The sequence below is a fragment of the Mobula birostris genome, chromosome 21 (genome assembly GCF_030028105.1).
Source record: "Mobula birostris isolate sMobBir1 chromosome 21, sMobBir1.hap1, whole genome shotgun sequence".
Lineage (NCBI taxonomy): Eukaryota > Metazoa > Chordata > Chondrichthyes > Myliobatiformes > Myliobatidae > Mobula > Mobula birostris.
Window position 1 is genome coordinate 18766716 of NC_092390.1, and position 21213 is coordinate 18787928.

Genomic DNA, 21213 nt, shown 5'->3' on the forward strand with positions numbered 1-21213 from the left:
GTAGGTCAACACTTCCATAAACGATTAATTTCCTCTAGTGGCTGCAACTACTAATTGGGATACAGGCTCAGTTCTGGGATATTAACTGTGTATGTGTGTAGGGAGGGAAGAACAGAGCTTGTTTCGTCGTTGTTGCCTGGTATACTCTGTATTATTATGCCAAGCGTTGCGGGCATGCTGTGTTGGTGACAGAATGTGTGGTGACACTTGTGGGCTGCCCCAGCACATCCATGGTTGTGTTGGTTGTTAACCCAAATAACATACTGCATTTCACTGTATGTTTCAATGAACATGTGATAAATTAATCTGAATCTGCCTCCCTCCCAGCATGGAACCAAACCTGCACAGCAGTCGTGGGAGCAGACTGATCCAAAAGGAAATGACCGTCCAAACTTGGTGCATTCGGGGTTTCCCAGGAGCTGGAATTCACAAGTTTCCCTCCCAGATGAAGATTTTTTTGTCACAGGCATGAGCGCTGCAGTGAGTGCTCGCTCTGCCAGTGGAGCATCCTGTGCAGTGAGTGTGGCTTTGTTTCCACCTACCTTGTAATCACCAATTCCAAGATCAGCCCTGTAACAACAGAACAACAACCATTAGCACAACGGCAGCTGAACGGGCTCTTCATCATGGCCAGCTTATTGATGGAAAACAGGAAATGCACTCCCACTGCTGGGTGGTTCAGTAACCCAAGAATTAGGAAATACCAATTTAAAATTCTGAACAAAAAGATACAGGGACTGAGCAGATACTTTTTACAGAAAAACACAGGAGTATTTTGCACAGAACTCCCAGTCTGTTGAGATGGGGGAAACAGAATCAGTGCATTCAGGAGGGGATGAGATGGAGCCAAGGGAGAATAATTTGCAGGGTTGTGGAAAAAGGCAGGAACAGGACTGAAGGGATAGGAGCTCCTTATGGTGCATGAATATGTAGAACTGATGGATCTGCTGACTTATTTTGTGCTGTAATATTATCTAAAAATATATGACTGATCCCAGCACAAGGGGAGAGGAGGAGCTGAGAGGAATGCGGGGAGAATGAAGAACAGGATTAGTGTATGATCTGTGTAAAGCTGGTGTAGACTCAATGGACTGAAGGACCTGTTTCTATACTGAATCTTTATTACTCTGCCATAGACTTGAGTGGATGCCAATTACATCTTTTATGTCCCTGAATGTTTTTTTAAACCCCCCCCCCACCCCCTGTGAGCAAACCTACGCACATGGCCACAAAACCTCCTAATTTGTAAAATACTATTTGGCTTGGGCTCCTGCGTTAAGGCACCTTGTTAATCCACACGAAACACTTCCGGCATATTTCCTCTGCCCGCTTCATCAGTAAGCAAGACTTTGTGTTGTCCTTTAGCTTAGTTCAGGCCAATGTTGGAAAACTGTCTGCCTGTCTAAAATTCTGTGAGACCTGACTGATAAAAACAGAGATCCAAAAAGATCAGTGATTTACTGGCGAATATAGAGCCAAGGATAGAGCCATTTGAGATAGTGACAGGGTGTGACATAAATGCAAACGTTTGTTATTGCAGACTGGTAATCACTCTCAGTGGCAGAGCATCCCCTCCTAGACATTGCTGTTGGTATGTGGTCTAGCAGTTGCAGCCTTGGAAATTTCAAGAAATATTAACTCATTTTCACATTGCACTCTAGATCTCATGAGGCCATTCAACTCATTTGCTCTCCCCTTCAGTTCTGCTCACCTAACAATGCCAGTGAATCAAAGCAGAGCCTCAAAGATCCTCCAAACACAAACTGGTTGGGCTCAGAAATGAGGCACAGCGGGTTACAATAATGAAGTCTGCATCAAAGTGCCAACATGTTGAACTGACTGCTCTGGCCAGTAGTCTGACTGGGACTGAGACATGTCAATGACAAACAGGCTCTGAGCGATAAACCCAGAGTCAGTTCTGGTGTCAGGAAGCATTGTCTGCACAGATTGACTCACATCTCCTGACAAACAGCCACAGGCATAAAAACTGGTAACTTCTCAGAAACAAACCCAGCTCATGTGCTTGAAGAACATTTGTGTTACTCCCCAGCCTCTGCAACAATCAGCACCCTGAGCATCAAAAGTACAGAGAGTATTAACTCTGACAGTCTCGTACTCAGATCGCTCACTGGGTTCACAGAGTGACCAATGCAAACCTCACCCCCTCACAAACTAACCACGAGCCAAAACAATCCATGCCTTGCCATCAACTTTCTGAGGGTCACCAAGAGACAGAAATACAACTGCAACAACCAAATAAACTAAGATATTGTGGTCATAGACCGAGCATCCAGTACAAGTGACTCACTTGAGTCAGTGCAGTTCTGTTATTAACAAGGCTTGAAGGAACACTCCCCAATTTGACCGAATGAGGGCAGTTGCAACAACACTAAAGAAATTCAACACCAACAAGGACAAATCAACCCACTGGAGTGGCTTCCACTCCACCACCCTTGGCAATCAGTGCCAGCACCTCCCAAACCCACCCACCACGGGCAACTGCAGACTTCCCTACATGTTGTAGACTCCCCAGTATGGAAACTCATTGCCTGTTGTCCTTCATCGGTCCTGGATATAAATCCCAAACAAAGATCCAGCAGAGGCTCATCACCACCTTATGAAGGGCGCAGAGGGATGGGCAATTGTACAACCGCAGTCCAGGGCCAAATATGGCTCAAGGAGCACACACAACTCAAAGAACTCAGACTGCTCCTGGTCCCAGAAAAATATCTGATATCTTGAGATCATGGGCACAAGTGAACTGGGTGCAACTATGTACACATAGTCTATCTGTAGCCAGTGGCAGTTAGTCAAAAAGGAAACAGTGAGAGTTGAGGGCCAGTATGTTGCCACAAGTGTAAAAGGCAAAGGCAATAGCCTCATGGGACCCTTGAGTGATTCAGGAGGGGTGTTGGATAAAGGAAGAGAAAGAAGCAGACAGCAGGTGAAGAACTGAAAACAGGCCGGGTCTGACAAAAGTAACGAGTTGCTACTTAAAAAAGTAATTAGAATGAAGAGTAAAATCCCAAAGCATTTTCTAAGTATGCTAAAGGCAAGAGGGTAATCAAGGTAAAAAGGCCTAGAGTGGCAATCGGTATGCCGGCTCCTCCATTTTCAGGGTGAAGAAGGACATTGCAAGTGGAGAAAAAAACTCCTCAAATGTTTACCATTGAAAAGGAGCAGATACGAAATATCGTAGTGGGGTTAAAGGGTGGATAAGTCCCCAGGGCAGGATGAGATAGATCCACGCTGGTTTGGGAGGCTGCAGCAGTGACAAGCCAGGTCGAGGCTGCTGTGTCTAATATCAGCAGTAAGGAAGTAATTTGAAAGGTTTCAGAGGGACTGGATTAACCAATGCTTGGATCCTAGATCATGCTCTCTTCTCATTACTACTATCAGGAAGGAGGTAAAGGGAATGATTCAAAATTTTAAAAAAAGCGTATACCCCTCTGCAATGAGATGTCTGAACATCCACAAATCCACAAACACTTTTTCTTGCAATATTTAGTTTGTAAATTTATAGTAATTTCATGTTTTACACTCTGCCGTTACTGCAAAAACAACAAATTTCACATCATATCACATTAGTGATAATAAATCTGATTCTGAGAAACAGGACTAATCAAAAATAATCACTATGGCTTAGTTAATGCAGCGCCTCAGATTGAAACATATCGAGTATTGAAAGGCCTTGACACAGAGAGGATATTTCCTACAGTGGGGGAAACTCTAGGACACAGGGCACTGCCTTAGCATACAAAGATGTTCCTTTGGAACAGGCATGAGGAATTTCTTTAGCCGGTGGGTGGTGAATCGGTGGAATTCATTGCCTCAATGGCCATGGAAGCCAAGTCATTACGTATATTTAAAGCTGAGGTTGATAGGTTCTTGATTAGTAAAGATGTCAAAGGTTACAGGGTGAATGGGGACAAGGGGGATAATACATCGGCTATGATAGGCTTGATGGGCCAAATGTCTAATTCTGCTCCTATGCCTTATGGCCCTGGGGAAAGAGACCAAAGACTGCAAATATATCAGAGGTAGACAGGGCACACTTCATCGGTTGGGACACTTAGTACAAGGGTTGGGTCATCATGTTACTTTTGAACCCGAGAAGTTGGTGAGACCACATGGGCCACACAGTATGCAACTCTGGGTATTACTAACCACACAGGTTAGTGTGTGATGTGGAGGAGGGGATTCAGCAGGATGTTGTCTAGGACAGAGCATTTGAGTTACGAAGACTAGAGAGGCTGGGTCGGTTACCTTGGGGCAAGAGTAACTGAGTGAGGATGAATGCAGTGCACACAATTATCAGGGACATTATTTGGGATGGACAGTAAAAAGGCTTTTCCCCCCACTGCAGAAGAAAACAAATCTACAGCACATAGAAGGTAAAGGAAAGATGGTTTGGAGAGGATTCCCCACCCTTAGTTCTTGTACTTTATAGGACACTGCCAGGGGGGTGGTAGAGGATGGTAATCTCACCACGGTCTAACAGTACTTAAATGAGCACCGTGGTATCCACTGAGAAGGAGCATAGATAGAGTGGATAACCAGAGACTTTTCCTAGGGCACAAATGGCCATACAAAGGGGCACAATGTTAAGGTGATTCAAGGGAGGTATATGGGGGAATATCAGAGATAGGGTTTTTATTTTATTGTCTAGTTACACAGAAACTGGTAGGTGCATGGAATGCCCTGCCAGAGGTGATGGTAAAGACAGATACATTAGGGACATTTAAGAAACTGTTAGATAGGCACATGGATGATAGAAGAATGGAGTGCCATGTGGGAGGGAAGGGTTAAATTGATGTTAGAGTAAGTTAAAGGGCAGCACATCATCATAGGTCGAAGGGCCTGTATCATGCTGTAATATTCTATGTTCACTGAGAGTGAGAAAATGGAATTACTGGATGACTAGTAAGGAGATGATGGGTTGAAGAGCCAGTTTCTATGTTATAGACTCTGTCAAATGGGACAAAAAGTGCAGAAAACAAGAGGAAGGCCACCCTCATGCATACCAGGAGTTCCAGCACAATTGAAGCTGGTGCACAGGTAGCAGGCCACAACACTGGCGAGGTGCATAGAGATTCACCAGATCTCCCAGCCTGGAGAATTCCTGTTGTCAGCAGAGACCCAGTGGCTGCAGTTGCTTCCTTTAGGAGGTTTAATAGAGAAATATAAAATTATAGGGGCCTAGAAAGGGTGAACAGGAAGGACTTATTCCCCTGACAAATTTACATGATTGGTAGCAGTTTTCAGAGAGAGTAGAAGTATTACTTTTCTCAGCCAATGGACAGTGAGATCTGGACCGCACTGCACAAACAGGAGGCAGAGGCTGACACCCTGCTTACATTATCATTGTGAGGAGCCAGAACCTACAGACAGGGAGAAAACTGTAGGTGCTGGAAAGATAAAGCTAGAGCTAAACCAAGCAGCTTTATTTCTGGTCAGATTCAACATGATGGACTGAATGGTTTATTCTATAAGAGTTTTTGCTCCTGATGTACAGAAAGGGTTATGTGGAGTACAGGTGTCCCCCGCTTTTTGAACGTTCGCTTTACGAAAACTCACTGTTACGCAAAAAGGCAGCGCGCGCCCCGAGCAGCCAAGCTCCTCCCCGGAATTCCATTCTAGCCAGCATTGCTTAAACATGTGCCTGTGAGCAGCCGTTAGCAAGATGAGTTCTAAGGTATCAGAAAAGCCTAATTGTCAGCCCAGATCAGAGGCGATTGCCGATTGCGTCGCCTCTGACATCTACAACATTTACGTGCTGGGCAGCATCTAATTAATTACCTTGTTTATTTTGGCTTTTTTCTTAAAGATGCGCTGGGTGTGTCCTGGCCACCGCTGTACCCCTGCATGCTTCACAGATTGGTATCGGTCGGCGGCCTGGAGGTTGGGGTCCACTGCACCACCCCAACCTCTGACGACTCAACCTAACACACCATCATCACTGTGCTCGGCGCTGTTTTCCCAATTCTGGTAAGTGATACTAAACCTACATACATTATTTCTACTTTATATAGGCTGTGTATTTTTATGCGTTATTTGGTAAAATTTGGCAGCTTCATAGCTTAAAGGTTACTGGAGAGAGTGTTTCTGCCAAGAGCACTTGCGCCGTGTTTCTGCTGAGAGCACTCGCGTGAGATTTTCGCTATGGAGAACAGTGCGGCAATGATTGTAGAAAAGTATTTCTACTTTATATAGGCTGTGTATTTATCATATAATCCCTGTTTTTACTATATGTTACTGTTATTTTAAGTTTTACGTGTTACTTGGCATGATTTGGTAGGTTTTTTTTGGGTCTGCGGATGCTCACAAATTTTTCCCATATAAATAAATGGTAATTGCTTCTTCGCTTTACGACATTCCAGCTTACGAACCGTTTCATAGGTTCCATCTCTACCTTCAGATGGCAGGGGAAACCTGTATGTGTGGGTGGATTGCACATTGACTCTGTGGTGTCTGCAGCCACCTACTGGCCGCTGCCTATAAATACAGTCAAAGACCCAAACAAGATTGAACAGGGCAAGTCAGTCTTGAGTCATGGAGATACAGTATAGAAATAGGCATTTCAGTACACTGTATCTCAACTGTAAAACACTCAACAACTAAATCATTCAGAGTCTTCCCCAACCAGAAGCCCTGGATAAACCATGAGATCTGCAATCTTCTGAAGACCAAATTGGAGGCATTCAAGTCTGGTAACCAAGAAAGTTACAAGAGGTCTAGGTACGATCTCTGGAAAGCCATCTCATGAGCGAAGTGGCAATTCCTGTCTAAACTTGAAACAACGAAGGGTGCTTGACAGTTGTGGCAGGGCTTGAACTCTATCATCTCTTATGAAATCCTGCAACATAGGCAACAGAGCTTCGCTTTCAGATGAACTCCATGCCTTCTATGCTCCCTTTAACCATCAAAATATAGGGGAACTATCACAAACTCTCACAAGCCTACGATAATCCTGTGATTTCAGTCTCTGAGGTCAATATGTGAGCAGCTTTCAGGAGGATGACCCCCACGAAAGGCACCTGGCCGAGACGGGGCATGTGGCCAAGTACTAAAGACCTGTGCTGATCAAATGGCTGGAGTGTTCACTGAAATCTTTAACCTCACTTCGGCAGTTTGAGGTACCCACCTGTTTCGAGTAGGCTTCACTCGAATGTGGTAACCTACCTCAATGACTACTATCCAGTACCAATTACATCTACAGTGATGAAGTGCTTTGAGTGGTCAGTGATGAAATATATCAACTCCTGCCTGAGAAACATCTTGGATCCACTCTAATTTGCCTACCAGTACAACAGGTCCACAGCAGATGCGGTATCACTGGCTCTTCACTCAACCCTGGAACTTCTGGACAGCAAAGGTGCATAAATCAGGATGCTTTTTAACAACTACAGCTCAGCATTCAATGCCATCATTCTCTCAAAACTAATCAATAAACTTCAAGACCTTGGCCTCAATAGCCCCTTGTGCAATTGGATCTTCGAGTTCCTCACTTACAGACCCCAGTCAGTTCGGATTGGTAGTAACATCTCCTCCATAATCACCAGCAGCACAGGTGCACCACAAGCTTGTGTGCTTAGCCCCCCTGCTCTACTTGCTTTACACTTATGACTGTGTGGCTAAGCACAGCTCCAAAGTCATATTCAAGTTTGCTGCTGTAGGTCAAATCTAAGCTGGTGACGAATCAGCATAGAGAAGAGAGACTGAAAAATCCGGCTCACTGGTGCCCAACAACTACCTCTTACTCAATGTCAGCAACAGTCCAAGAGGCTAATTATTGACTTCAAGAGGAGGAAACCAGGGGTCCATGAGCCAGTCCTTGTCAGAGGATAGGAGGTGGAGAGGGTCAGCAACTTCAAATTCATTGGTGTTATCTTTTTGGAGGACCTGTCATGGTAAGTGCAATTATGAAGAAAGCACTGCAGCTTCTCTACTTCCTTAAGGGTTTGCGAAGAGTCGGCACACCATCTAAAACTTTGACAAACTTCTATAGATGCGTGGTGACTGACTTCATCACAGCCTGGTATGGAAACAGCAATGCCATTGAATGGAAAATCCAACAAAAAGTGGTGGATATGGCCTAGTCCAATGTGGGTAAAGCCCTCCCAACAGGGTGTTGTCGCAGGAGAGCAGCATCCATTATCAGGGACCCCCACCACCCAGGTCATGCTCCCCTCTCACTGCTGCCATCGTGAAGGTGGTACAGGAGCCTCAGAGCTTATGTCACCAGGTTCAGGAACAGTTATTACTACTCAGCCATCAGGCTCTTGAACTAAAGAGGATAACTTCACTCAACTTGCCCCATCATTGAAATGTTCCCACAATCTGTGGGGTCACGTCCAAGGACTCTTCATCTCAGGTTCTTGATATTTACTGCTTATTTATTTATTATTATTATTTCTTCATTTTTTATTTGCAGTTTGTTGTCTTTTGCACATTGGTTGAACACCCAAGTTGATGTGATCTTTCAATGATTCCATTATGGTTATTATTCTATTATTGATTTATTGAGTACGTTCTCAAGAAAATTAATCTCAGGGTTATACAGTCGGCCCTCCGTATCCATGGGTTCCGCATCCGCGGATTCAACAAACCGCGGATCGAAAATATTCGGGAAAAAAAATTCCAGGAAGTTCCAAAAAGCAAAACTTCAATTTGTCACGCGCTGAGCACTACGCTGAATCCACGCGAATGAAGTGATGTACAGGCATACCCTGCTGTAGCCTCCCGCTATTTCACAGATCCTCAGTCTCTCTCCAGCACTCGTTGTTTGAGCATTGTTCGCCTCATGTCTCATTCTTTCGGTACTTGTGTTGTGAGCGAGAGGACGGAGTTTACGGTTAGTAAGGGATGGCTGGCTAGCTATGTAAAGCGCTACAGCCTCAAGAACTTAAAGATCACGGGAGAATCGGCATCGGCTGATGCCAAGGCAGCATCAGCGTTCCCAGAAGAGCTACGATGGTTGCGTCTGTACTGAACATGTACAGACTTTCTTTTCTTGTCATTATTCCCTAAATAATACAGTATAACAACTATTTACAGAGCATTTACATTGTATTAGGTATTATAAGTAACCTAGAGATGATTTAAAATATACGAGAGGATGTGTGTAGGTTATATGCAAATACTACGCCATTTTATATAAGGGACTTGAGCATCCGCGGATTTTGGTATCCACAGGGGGTCCTGGAACCAATCCCCCGCGAATACCAAGGGACACCTGTATATGATGACATACATGTACTTTGATAATAAATTTACTTTGAACTAAGCCTCCACTGTCCTTGGGTACAGAATTGAGTACAGGTGAAGAAATGTCTTCCCATCTCAGTTGTGGCTACCAACCCCATTTCTGACAAAGTGAACCCAGGTTCTGAGCCTCTCCCAGCAAGTCCTGTCCGAATTTCAATAAGACCACAAGTTAGTTTAATCCCTTTTATATGATAACCCTGTCATACCAGGAATCGTTGTGATGAAATGTTGTTGGAAGTAACTCCTTCCTTAGGCTGGGAGACCAGAACTGCACACAGTTCCAGCTATGGCCTCTACAATGATATCTCCAATTCTTGTAATCAACTGCTTCTGCAATAAAAGCCAATGCGCTATCTTTCTAACTGCTGATTTGCTGACACTTATCTGTGAGACATAACTCACCCAATGAACTCAAGCACCAAACAGATGTCAAGATGAGGCAGGGGGTCCCCTGGCGGAGCCTTGCACAGCGACAGCTTTTTACTCAGCGATCGGATACGGCGCACTTTACTTTTACCAGGTACCTGGACAACTGAACAGCAGAGAACCAAACAAAACCAAGTGATCAGGAGAGAGCTGTACACAATTTGCGTTTATAGTAAACCATCACAAGGTGTCTCACAGGAGATACAAAGACAGGCAGTGAAAGATATCACTGAAGGATTTATGAATCATGTTGGGGAGGGTAGCAAGGAGAGTGATCATGGGTTCTTCAATATGCAGGGAGACTGTGAAAATCAGGCTGGTAGCATAGCAGAAGAAAAAAAATTGTGGAATATCTACGAGATAGCTCTGCAGAGCAGTTTGAGCTAGAGACCACTGGGGAACAGGCATTTCTGCATTTGGTGTTGTGTACTGAGACGAATATGATCAAGGGAGCTTAAGGTGAAGGAACACTTAGGAATTGTTTTGAGGATGGATGTACTGACCCTGGAGAGGGTCCAGAGGAGATTCACAAAAAGGATTTCAGGATGAGAGGCTTCACGTATCAGGAGTGTTTGATGCCACTGGGACACTACTCAAACGGAATTCAAAAAGGATGAGTGATAGGAATTTCGCATTGAAACCTACCGACAATTGAAAGGCTTGAATAGAGTGGACATTGAAAAGATGTTTCCACTAGTAAGACAGTCAAAGATTCAAGGGATAACCCTCAGAATAGAAGGACGTCCCCTTAGAACAGAAGCAGAATTTCTTCGGCCAGAGAGTGGTGAATCTATGGAATTTACTCCTACAGAAAGCTGCGGAGGCCAAATTTTTGGGTGTGTTTAAGGCAGAGATTGATAGGTTGTTGATTGGTATGGAGGTACAGTAAAGGGTTACATGGAGAAGGTGAAGAAATGGGTTAATAAAAAAAAATCAACCACTCAATGGAACAAATAGCCTAATTCTACCTCTAATGATGAAGGAGGAAGATGTGGGGAATGGGGGGAGAGGAAGCACAGGAGTAGGGTGAAAGAGCAGAGGGGAGAAGGAGCTAACACAGAGTTGGATGATGCTACATGAAGTAGGTGATCACAAAGAAGAAGCACGTGAAGAGTGCAATTGAGGCTGGTCATTGGCCTGTGAGAGAGAGCAGCAGAAGAGATTATGTTTATGTTGGAGGTAATTTCTGATCACACACCTGGCTTAGGGACCTCAAGCCCTCTCTCTCTGTAGAATTCATGTAGTCGTCTTTTCTCACCTGGATACAAAAAAATTCACATGACTTCAGAAGATCTGACTTTTGCCCATCAAATCAGTCGAATTTCACTGGAGTCTGAATGGAATAAATGGAGTTAACCCCACAACCCAGAGTGGGACAGTGAGGACTAGCTCCACCGCCCAGCAACCTGGAGTGGAAGAGCAAAGGTTAACCCACTGCCCAGCCCACCCACAGTGTGACTGCAAGGGTTAATCCCACTGCCCAGGCTACTTGGAATATGAGAGTGAGTGTTCGCCCCACATCCCAGAGTGGGATAGGAAGGGTTGACTGTTATGTTCTGTAAGGTGCAACTCTGGAATACATGCACGTAAATTTTGTTTTTACTTTAAGCGGACACATGATTTGGAGGCGTGATGATGTATGCCATTCATGTACTTTTACATATAACATGTAATGAATTATCTAAACAAAGAACACTTAATCAAATATATTTATAATATTACTCAAAAATTACTGAAATATTAAATACACCACATTCACCTCCTCTTAAAGCACCCAGAGTGGGGCAGCAAAAGCTAATTCCACTTCCAGAGCATGCAGAATGGGACAGCTGGGATTAATCCTACTGCCCATCACACCCAGTCAGCAATGGTAATGATCATAACTTGTATACAGTAAAAAAGGATATTGGACTGCTGGAAAATGATGCTGGAGAGGTAGCCATGGGAGATAAAGAAATAGTGGATGAACTAATAAGTATTTTGCACCAGTCTTTATGTGGGAGACACTCATAATCAAAATTAGATTTAATATCACTGTCATACGTTGTGAAATTTGTACTGTATGTACTGCGGCAGCAGTACATTGTAATACATAATAATAAAAACAATTATATATCATATATTTTAATACAAGTGTCAGGAGACAGAAGTGTGTATAGTCATTATTACTCAGGAGAAGGTGCTTGGGAAGCTGAAAGGTCCAAAGGTAGATAAGTCACCATGAATAGATGGACTACACCCAGAGTCTGAGAGAGGTGGCTGAAGAGATTGTGGTGGAATTCGTCTTTTAAAACTCATTAGATTCTGGAATGATTCCGGAGGACAGATAAATCATAAATGTCCCTGCACTCTTTAAGAAGGGAAAGAGTCAAAAGACAGGAAATTTTAGCCAGTTAGCCTGACTTCAGTGTTTGGTGAGATGCAGAGTTCAATATTAAAGATGAAGTTTCAGGATACGTTTGGCACATGATAAAATAGGCCAATCATGCCTGAGAAATCTGTTGGAATTCTTTGAGGAATTAACAGGCAGGATAGATAAAGGAGAGTCAGTGGATGTTGTTTACTTTAATTTTCAGAAGGCTTTTGACAAGACGCTGCTGCTAAACAAGATAAAAGCACACAGTATTACAAGAAAGATGTAAAGAAGATCAGCTGACTGACAGGAAGTTGAATGGGAATGCAGGAATCTGTGTTGGGTCCGCAACTTTTCACAATATATGTTAATGATCTGGATGACGGAATTGATGGCTTTGTGACTAAGTTTGCAGATGATACAAAGAGATGTGGAGGGCAGGTACTGTTGCGAAAGCAGGGTGTCTGCTGAAAGACATACAGATTAAAGGAATGGACAAAATTGGTAGGTGGAATACAGTAGGGAAGTACATGGTCATGCACTTTGGTAGAATAAACACAGACTTTTTTTTTAAACGGAGAGAATTCAGAAATCAAATGTGCAAAGGGACTTGAGAATCCTTGTGCAGGATTCCCTAAAGGTTAACTTTCAGGTTGAGTCAGCAATAAGGAAGGCAAATGCAATATTGTCATTAATTTCTAGAGAATTAAAATATAAAAGCAAGAATGCCATGCTGAGGCATTGTAAGGTAATGGTTACACCATATTTGGAGTACTGTGAGCTATCTTGTGCTCCATATCTAAAAAAGGAATGTGCTGGCATTGGAGAGGATTCAGAGGAGGTTAACAAAATTCTCAGGACTGTAAGGGTTAACTTATGAAGAGGGTTGATGGCTCTGGCTGGAGCTTACAATATTAAGGGGAGATCTCATTGAAACCTATCAAATATTGAAAGGCCTAGATACAGCAGATTTTGAGAAGATGTTTTAAATAACGAGAGAGCCAAGGTCCGTAGGGCACAGCCTCAGAATACAAGGATGTCCCTTTATAATGGAGATGAGGAGGAATTTCTTCAGCCAGAGGGTAGTGAACCTGAGGAATTCAGTGCCACAGATGGCTGTGGGGTCTGTCATTGGGTATATCTAAAGCGGATGTTGATAAGCTCTTGATTAGTCAGGAGGTCAAAGGTTACAGGCAGAAGGCAGGAGAGGGAAAATAAAACAGCTGTGATCGAATGGCAGAGCAGACTTGATGGACCAAATGGCCTAATTCTGTTCCTACATCTTATGGTTAAGTGTTCTTTCCGATTTAGAGACACAGTACTCCAGCGCAACTCCATGTAGCACCTGCACTTCCATCTGCTGCCTTCCATGATGAGGAGGGAGAGGTCCCAAACGAAGGGAAAAGAAGCTGCATTGTGGCATTGTTCTGATGCTGCAGTCTGCACACACAGCACGTGTGCTGAGCCAAGGATCTGTCAGTCCCACCACTACTGTGAAAGTGAGCACTCATACCGAACTCCACAACTCATTTAATGTCATCACTCCACTTACTGCTCTCCAGGTTGGGCACCAGCTTGTAGACAATGTCTTGCAATTTTCTGTCCAGCCTGGAAAACAAACACAAGTTACACGTACATGACAACAGAGTGAGTGTGCAGAGAGGTTGGAAGGTGGGAATCAGAGTGTGCAGAGAGGTTGGAAGGTGGGAGTCAGAATCCAAGCATATTCCTCAGGGTCACCGATAGGGAGATGTGGCCACCAAAGGCAAGGGATCTGGTGCAGGAAGCAGTCAGGAAGGTTCTGTAACACCAGCTGTGACTTGATGAGATGCAGATTCAAATTGATGGTGATGGGATAAGGAATTGAGGAAAGGAAGCGGCGGTAAGAGGGTGCGGAAAGGGGATGTAGGGCCATTGATGGAGGGAATAAAGGCATAAACAATTTTCTAAATGGGGAGAAATTCAGAAATAAGAGATACAAAGGGGCTTGGAAGTCCTCATGCAGTATTCCCTGAGGTTAATTTGCAGGTTCAGTCAGTAGTAAAGAAGGCAAATTAGCACACATTTTGCGAGGACTACAATATATAAGCAAAGATGTATTGCTGAGGCTTTATAAGGCATTGGAGTTTTGAAAGCAGTTTTGGGCCCCATATCTAAGAAAGAATCTTCTAATATTGGAGAGGGTCCCACGGAGGTTTATAAGAATGAACCTAGAAACCAAAGGGGTTAACACATGAGGAGCGTTTGATGGCTCTGGGCCAATGCTCACTGGAGTTCAGTAGAATGAGGGGGATCTCATTGCAAACTATCAAATATTGAAAGGCCTAGATAGAATGGATATGGAGAGGATGTTTCATATGGTGGGGAAAGTCTAGGACCAAGATTAATGATTATTATCTAGGATAAAGTTAGTGGGTATTAGTGTTGATTAGCCCCACTGCTTGGGGGAAGTAACTGTTTTTGAGTCTGGTGATCCTGGCATGAAGGTGATACTATGAAGCCTTCTCCCTGATGGGAGTAGGACAAACAGTGCACGAGCAGGGTGGGTGGGACCCTTCAAGATGTTACTGGTCCTTTTCCGGCACCACTCTGTATATATGTCCTTGATGGTGGGCAGGTAGAAGTCACAGCCTCATAATAGAGGGACGTCCATTTAGAACAGAGATGAGGAGGAATTTTTTTAGCCAGAGGATGATGAGTCTGTGAAATTTATTGTTATAGATGGCTACAAAGGCTAAGTTATTGGGTATATTTAAAGCAGAGGTTTGTAGGTTCTAGACTAGTCAGGGTGTCAAAGCTTATGAGGAGTAGGCAAGAGAATAGGGCTGAGAGGGATAATCAGCCATGATCAAATGGCAAAAGAGACATGATGGGCTGAATGGCCCAATTCTGCTCCCATGTCTTATGGTTTTATGATCTTGTCAGCTTTCAAAGCAAATTACTTAAAAGTGGTTCCCAACTATAATCCATCAGGTCTGATATTTACAGGCTATGGGGTCGGTTTGATTACTGCTGGGAAGTTACAAGTATATATTGTGTTTATTTTTAGTGTTGGGATTGTTTATTATTGTCACATCTACCCAGGTACAGTGAAAATCTTGTACACTGTCTATACAGATCAATTCATTACACAGTGCATTAAGACAGAACAAAATAAAACAATGCAGAATAAAGTGTAAACGCTACAGAAATTCTGTATGAGCACATTTTCATTTCGTATCTCAGTTTTTTGGTAGTGATTTATGAATTTCGTAAGGGTGAATTACTTTGTGGGGGTTGTTTGTACTGAAGAACAGAGAGATATTGGTGGATAAGTCCAAGGATGCCTGAGGGTGGCAGAACAGGTAGGTACGATGGTAAAAGCAGCATGTAACACAGCAACACACATAAAATACTGGGTTCACTCAGCACGTCAGGCAGCATCTGTAGAGGGAAAAAACAGTCGACATTTCAGGAGGAAACCCTTCATCAGGTTTGGAAAAGAAGAAGGCAGAAGCCAGAATAAGAGGTGCAGAAAGGGGAGTGAGAGACGTGTTTTCATTAGCCAAAGGATAGCACATGAGGACCCCAAGGCTATGGTACAACTTTATAAAACACTGGCTAAGCTACAAATGCAGAACTGTGTACAGTTCTGGTCATCATACCATAGAAGGACATGACTATATTGTTGTCTGAAGTGTTTCGGTATTGAACAGAGGCTAGATAGACTGGGTTTGTTTCCCTTAGGGAGGGTGCCTGGTGCAACTTAATAGAGAATACAAAATTAGGAGGGCGCAGATAGCTTAATCACAGGAATCTCTTTGCTATATAGAACTAGAGAACACAAGTGTAAAGTGAGGGATAAGAGGTTTAGAAGGGATCTCAGGAAGAGTTTTCTTTCCCCAGTGGTAGTTGGAAACTGGAATACACTGCCTGAGGAGGTGCTGAAGGCAGAGACTCTCACAACAGATATGACATATCCTAAAGCATTCTATCCAGATGATTCACAACTTGGTATGGTAACTGCACTGCAAATGACCACAAGAAACTGTAGAGACTTGAGGATACAACCCAGCCTCTCCTCCACGGACCTGTCTACACTTCACACTGCCTCGGGAAAACAACCTGCAAAATCAAAGGTATTCTCTCTTCTCCCCGCTCCCAATGGGTGATGCAAAAGCCTGAAAGCACGTATCACCAGGCTCAAGGACAGCTTTTACCCAGCTGCTATAAGAGTCTTAAACAGTCCTGTATGATAAGATGGACTCTTGACCTCACACTCATCCTTGTTATGATCTTGCACGTTATTGCCTACCTGCACTTTCTCTGTAATTGTAACAATGTTCGACTTTGTTTAATACTTTGCCTCATACTACCTCAATGCACTATTATAATGCACCACTGAAACACCAAGACAGAGAAGGCCATTTACCAGTGCAGGTAAATAGGATTAGAACAGAAAGGTAGTTGATGTCCGGTAGGTACATGGTGGGCCGAAGGGTCTGTTTCTGTGCTGTATGACTTTATTTTTCTACTGAATCTCCTTAGGTTCTGCACCTTCACCCTCAACTATATCAATGTTAAAGGAACAGCTCAGTCAGAACGTTTACCAATCTATGTACTGTCCCTAACTCGTATAATTCACAGTGTAAAGGAACGTCACAGTCCAGGATGTACACCGGTCTATGTGCTGTCCCCAACTGGGATAATTTATAGCGTAAAGGAACACAGTCCAGGATGTACCCAAATGGGATAATTTATAGTGTAAATGAACATCACAGTCTGGGATGTACACTGGTCTATGTACTGCCCCTAACTGGGATAATTTATAGTGTAAAGGAACACAGTCCAGGATGTACACCAGTCTATGTGCTGTCCCCAACTGGGAAAATTCAGAGCGTAAATGAACATCACAGTCTGGGATGTACACCGGTCTATGTACTGTCTCCAGTTGCAATAATTTATAGTGTAAAGGAACACAGTCCACAATGTACCCAATTGGGAAAATTTATAGGGTAAATGAACATCACAGTCAAGGATGTACACCAATCTATGTACTGTCCCCAACTGGCATAATTCACAGTGTAAATGAACATTACAGTCCGGGATGTTTATCAGTCAATATGCTATCCCTAACTGGGATAATTTATAGTATAAATGAATATCACAGTCAGGGAGGTTTACCAGTCTATGTGCTGTCCCTAGCTGGAATAATTTATAGTGTAAATGAATATCACAGTCTGGGATGTACATTGGTCAATATGCTGTCCCTATCTGGGATAATTTATAATGTAAATGAACATCACAGTCAGGGATGTTTACCAGTCTATGTGCTGTCCCTAACTGGAATAATTTATAGTGTGAATGAACATTACAGTCCAGGATGTTTACCAGTCTATGTGCTGTCCCTATCTGGGATAATTTATAGTGTAAATGAACATCATAGTCCGGGATGTTTACCAGTCTATGTGCTATCCCTAACTGGGATAATTCACAGTGTAAAGGAACATTACAGTCCGGGATGTACGTTGATCAATATGCTGTCCCTATCGGGGATAATGCACTGAGTGACAATGGGCACCAACGTGAGTAACATTACACTTTGCTAAACGCCACCACCACCTAGCAATTATACTGGAGGCTTCAGTGGTAGCTGAAAGGGCTTTGAGAGAGAAACATCACTAAACCCCTCCACCCCATTACTTTGTCAATCACTTGCAGCAACTAATAGCTTCTCTCAATGACCTTCTCCCCACCAGTCCCTATTATCTATCCACCTCCCATCACCGAAGCCCTCACACAAAATCCCCATATTCATCCTCAGAGAGTGCGAGCCCCTACCTACCTTCTCACTGCACCCCTTGTCCCCTCAGATTAAGGATCCCCATAAACCTCTCCCCTGCACCAGGAGCCCATCAGACGCAGCTCCACTGTTCCCAGTGTGACATCCCCCCATTCTTTCTCCCCACTCACCTGATGTTGTACAGCGGCTGTGTCTGGTGAACAATAATGTTGCACTTTGGACAGCGGTTGCTGTTGTCAAAATGCTTCACGATGCAGCTCTTACAGACTGCAGAGACACAAGGCAGGGATTCACAATGGAGTAACATCGGCATGGGGAGAAACAAGTCAAAGTGAGAAGTTCCAACAATAGACGGGGTGAGAGACAATAACCCGAATGACAACAGGACACGTGGTGTGACGGGGTGATTCCTAGGGTGAGGGTTCAGCTGGAGTCAGCTCATCAAACACTCAGGATCCAGACTGACAATGAGAGTCACAGTAACACAGCACAAAAATAGGCCCCTGGGTCCAGCTGGAGAGGGCAGAGCCTCAGGAGAGGAGGCAGACATTGAAGGCTGATGAAATCTCAGCATGCAGAGAGTCATTCAGTCGTTGGAGTTCTCTATCCCCAGCACGTCCGTGAATATTCCGTATCGGAGCACACTCATGACAAGATGGACAGATTTTTGGGTGATTAGGGAATGGAGGATGTTGGGAATTGAGAGGAAAACAGAGTTGAGGGAGGGGATTATCCTCAGACTCACTGAACAGTGGAGCAGGGTGAAGAGGCTGAGAGGGGAGAAATCTAAAGTGAGGCTGCAGGGGTGACGTCAGGGAGCATTCAATCATCAGAAGGGTGAAGGAAAGTTGGAGATCCCTCCTCTGAGAAGCAGTGGGTGCTGGCAGTCAGAGGCAAACTTCGGACTTGAGACTGATGTTTTCGTTAGGTACCGGGATATGGGGATAAAAAGGATAGACAGAGTTGGTCACAGCAGCTGTGACCTCACAGGGTAATGAAACAGGTTCCAGGAGCTGAATGGTTGTTTCCTGGTATCTTACTGTGTTTATGTCTGTTACATTGCCCATACAATGCTAACTACAAAGTACTCTGTCTTCAGTGAAGCAAAGTGAAAAGGGTAATGCTGGATTTTATCAGAACAGTGAGATAGTTCTCCATTGTGCTCACTGCCGAAGTGTTGACTCCCAGCACCTGACTCATGCACAGCAACTCCCACGCACAGCAACCTCCCACAAACAGCAGCATGACAATTACCAGTAAACTGCTTTAGCAGTGTTATTCAGGATTAAACATTGGCCCCAGGATACCAGAAAAAAAACTGCTCAATTCTTTTCAAAGTATTGTTTCAAGATCTTTCACATTTACCCAAAAGGACAGACAAGGTTTTGGCTAAAGATTTCCCTCAGCTAGGCTATGTGCTCTGACAGTAGTGCACTGTCCACTAGTCCACATCTCTGTATTCAGTCTGACAGAGAGAACTGTGTCACTTGTCACATCTGTGAGGGATTTCCTCTCTAACAGGGCAGATTACATTTTAGGTGAGCAGTGGTAAGTGTCCGGCCAGTGAGAGCGCAGCTACTTACAGGTGTGCAGGCACTCAGTGATAGTAGTGGCATCAATGAAGTAGCCCCTGCAGATGGGACATAGGATGTAGGGATTCACGTCAGCCAGACAAATACTCTGCTGGAACAAAAACAGATTCTCTCAGTACCTTCCTCAGCCTGGAAAATGGATCTGTTCATCTAAAAGTCAGTACCCAAAGCCCAACTGTGCAGCAGCACTTGTAACCTGCACTGAGAGCCACTTCCTCTGAGTCCTGACATACTCAGGTTATACTGTAAAGTACATCAATTGGCCACAAGTTGTCCAGTGGACCATACCCACCCCTGCCAACAGTACAATGATGAGTTGATCCCCTCATCTTTCATTCACTGCCTTTGAAAATATTACTAATGGATGTCCAGCTCACCTTTGTAAGCAAACGGCCAACAGGCTTGTGAAGGAGTAGATGTGAATTTGAAATCAGGGTCCAGTCAAGGAGACAATGAGGGCATGGGCAAAAATATGTGCACAGTTTTCTTCCCAGGGCTGGGGAATAAAGAACCCAAGGTTCTTCTTAAGGAGAGCGATTTAATAAGAATCTGAAGGGCAACATGTTCATACAGATGGCGGTCAGTATATGGAATGAGCTGTCAGATGAAGTGGTTGAGGCAGGTGCATTAACAACATTTCGAAGACACTTGCACATGGATAGTGATATGGGCCAAACATCAGCAAATGGACTAGCTTGGAATGGAATTTTGAATCTTGATGGAGGATTGGGCGAAAGGACCTGTTTCCATGCTGTATGACTCTATGACAAGAAAGGTCTTCAAAATAAAGGTGGCGAATATTTGGAATTCTCCATTCAAAAGAGGGCTCTGGAGGATAAGCTGAGGTCCTGAAAATCTGCCCAGCTCACCTACTGTATCTGGTGCTCCCAAAACAACCTCCTCTGCATTGGTGAGGCCTGAAGTAAACTGGGCATTGCTTTGTCGAGCACCTCCATTCCATCCGCAAAAAGACTTTATTTCCCAGTGGTCAACCATTTTAATTCCTGTCCCCATTTAGAACATAGAACAGAGCCAGCAGAGGGAGGACTGTGGGACAGGTGGCAAAGAAGGAATGCCAAGGGCTGGGGTTGGCGCAGGTGCAGACACATCCTGCCCTGAGACACCAGGCAAGGTTATTTGATTCCAAATAATTTGTTTATTGATCATTACTGAATGTTTCTCTGGTGCTTCCTTCTCTCTCCTCTTTCCTTTCCCCAACCATGACTCCCCTCTTCCTGCCCCCTTCCCACACTCAGTCCACAATAGAGACCCATATCAGAATCACCCTTATCATCACTCACATATGTCAAGAAATTACTTTTTTATTGTTTGCAGTAGCAGCACAATGCAATACATAACATTTGTTACAGTATTGTGTAAGGCATCCAAGCTATATATATGTGCCAAGGACTTTTGCACAGTACTGTATATGGCAGTCTGCATGCTGTTTCTTCATTTAAAGCTAATGGAGATGTTACTTTTTCCTCAAGCTGGCTCTGAGAATGTCCTTTAAATATTTTGCTGTCCTCCTTATACCTGGTGTGTTTCAGGAGCCATGTGAAGAATGTGGCATGCCTGTTACAGCCAGGCAAATGTTTTTAAAGAGTCCACTGTGACATAAAATGTGAGGTAATCACAGTGCAGATCAAGAGTTGGCAGAGAGGCAATGGGTAATCACCAGACAGACCAGAAGTAGATAGGTAGGCTACCACTGACTTGCCAGCCTAACATCAGTACTAGAAACAGGTAGCAATCTATATTGGAGCAACACCCACAAGTGCTGGAGGAACTCA

The 21213-nt window shown here is 43.9% G+C and overlaps 1 protein-coding gene across 4 annotated transcripts in view; it reads right to left on the reverse strand.

Moving 5' to 3' along the window:
- The window catches only part of pcgf6 (polycomb group ring finger 6), a 55325-nt gene that overhangs the window by 27708 nt on the left and 6404 nt on the right, over positions 1–21213 (reverse strand). For 2 of the 4 annotated variants that reach the window (XM_072239096.1, XM_072239092.1), the window contains exons 2-7: positions 19412–19511; positions 17999–18095; positions 13599–13654; positions 10892–10951; positions 9670–9799; positions 543–570 (exon numbers count right to left, since the gene is read on the reverse strand). In XM_072239096.1, coding sequence (XP_072095197.1) covers positions 543–570; positions 9670–9799; positions 10892–10951; positions 13599–13654; positions 17999–18095; positions 19412–19511 — 471 coding nt within the window. The remainder of the gene's footprint in view (positions 1–542; positions 571–9669; positions 9800–10891; positions 10952–13598; positions 13655–17998; positions 18096–19411; positions 19512–21213) is intronic. The other 2 variants (XM_072239093.1, XM_072239094.1) reach the window with 2 other exon arrangements.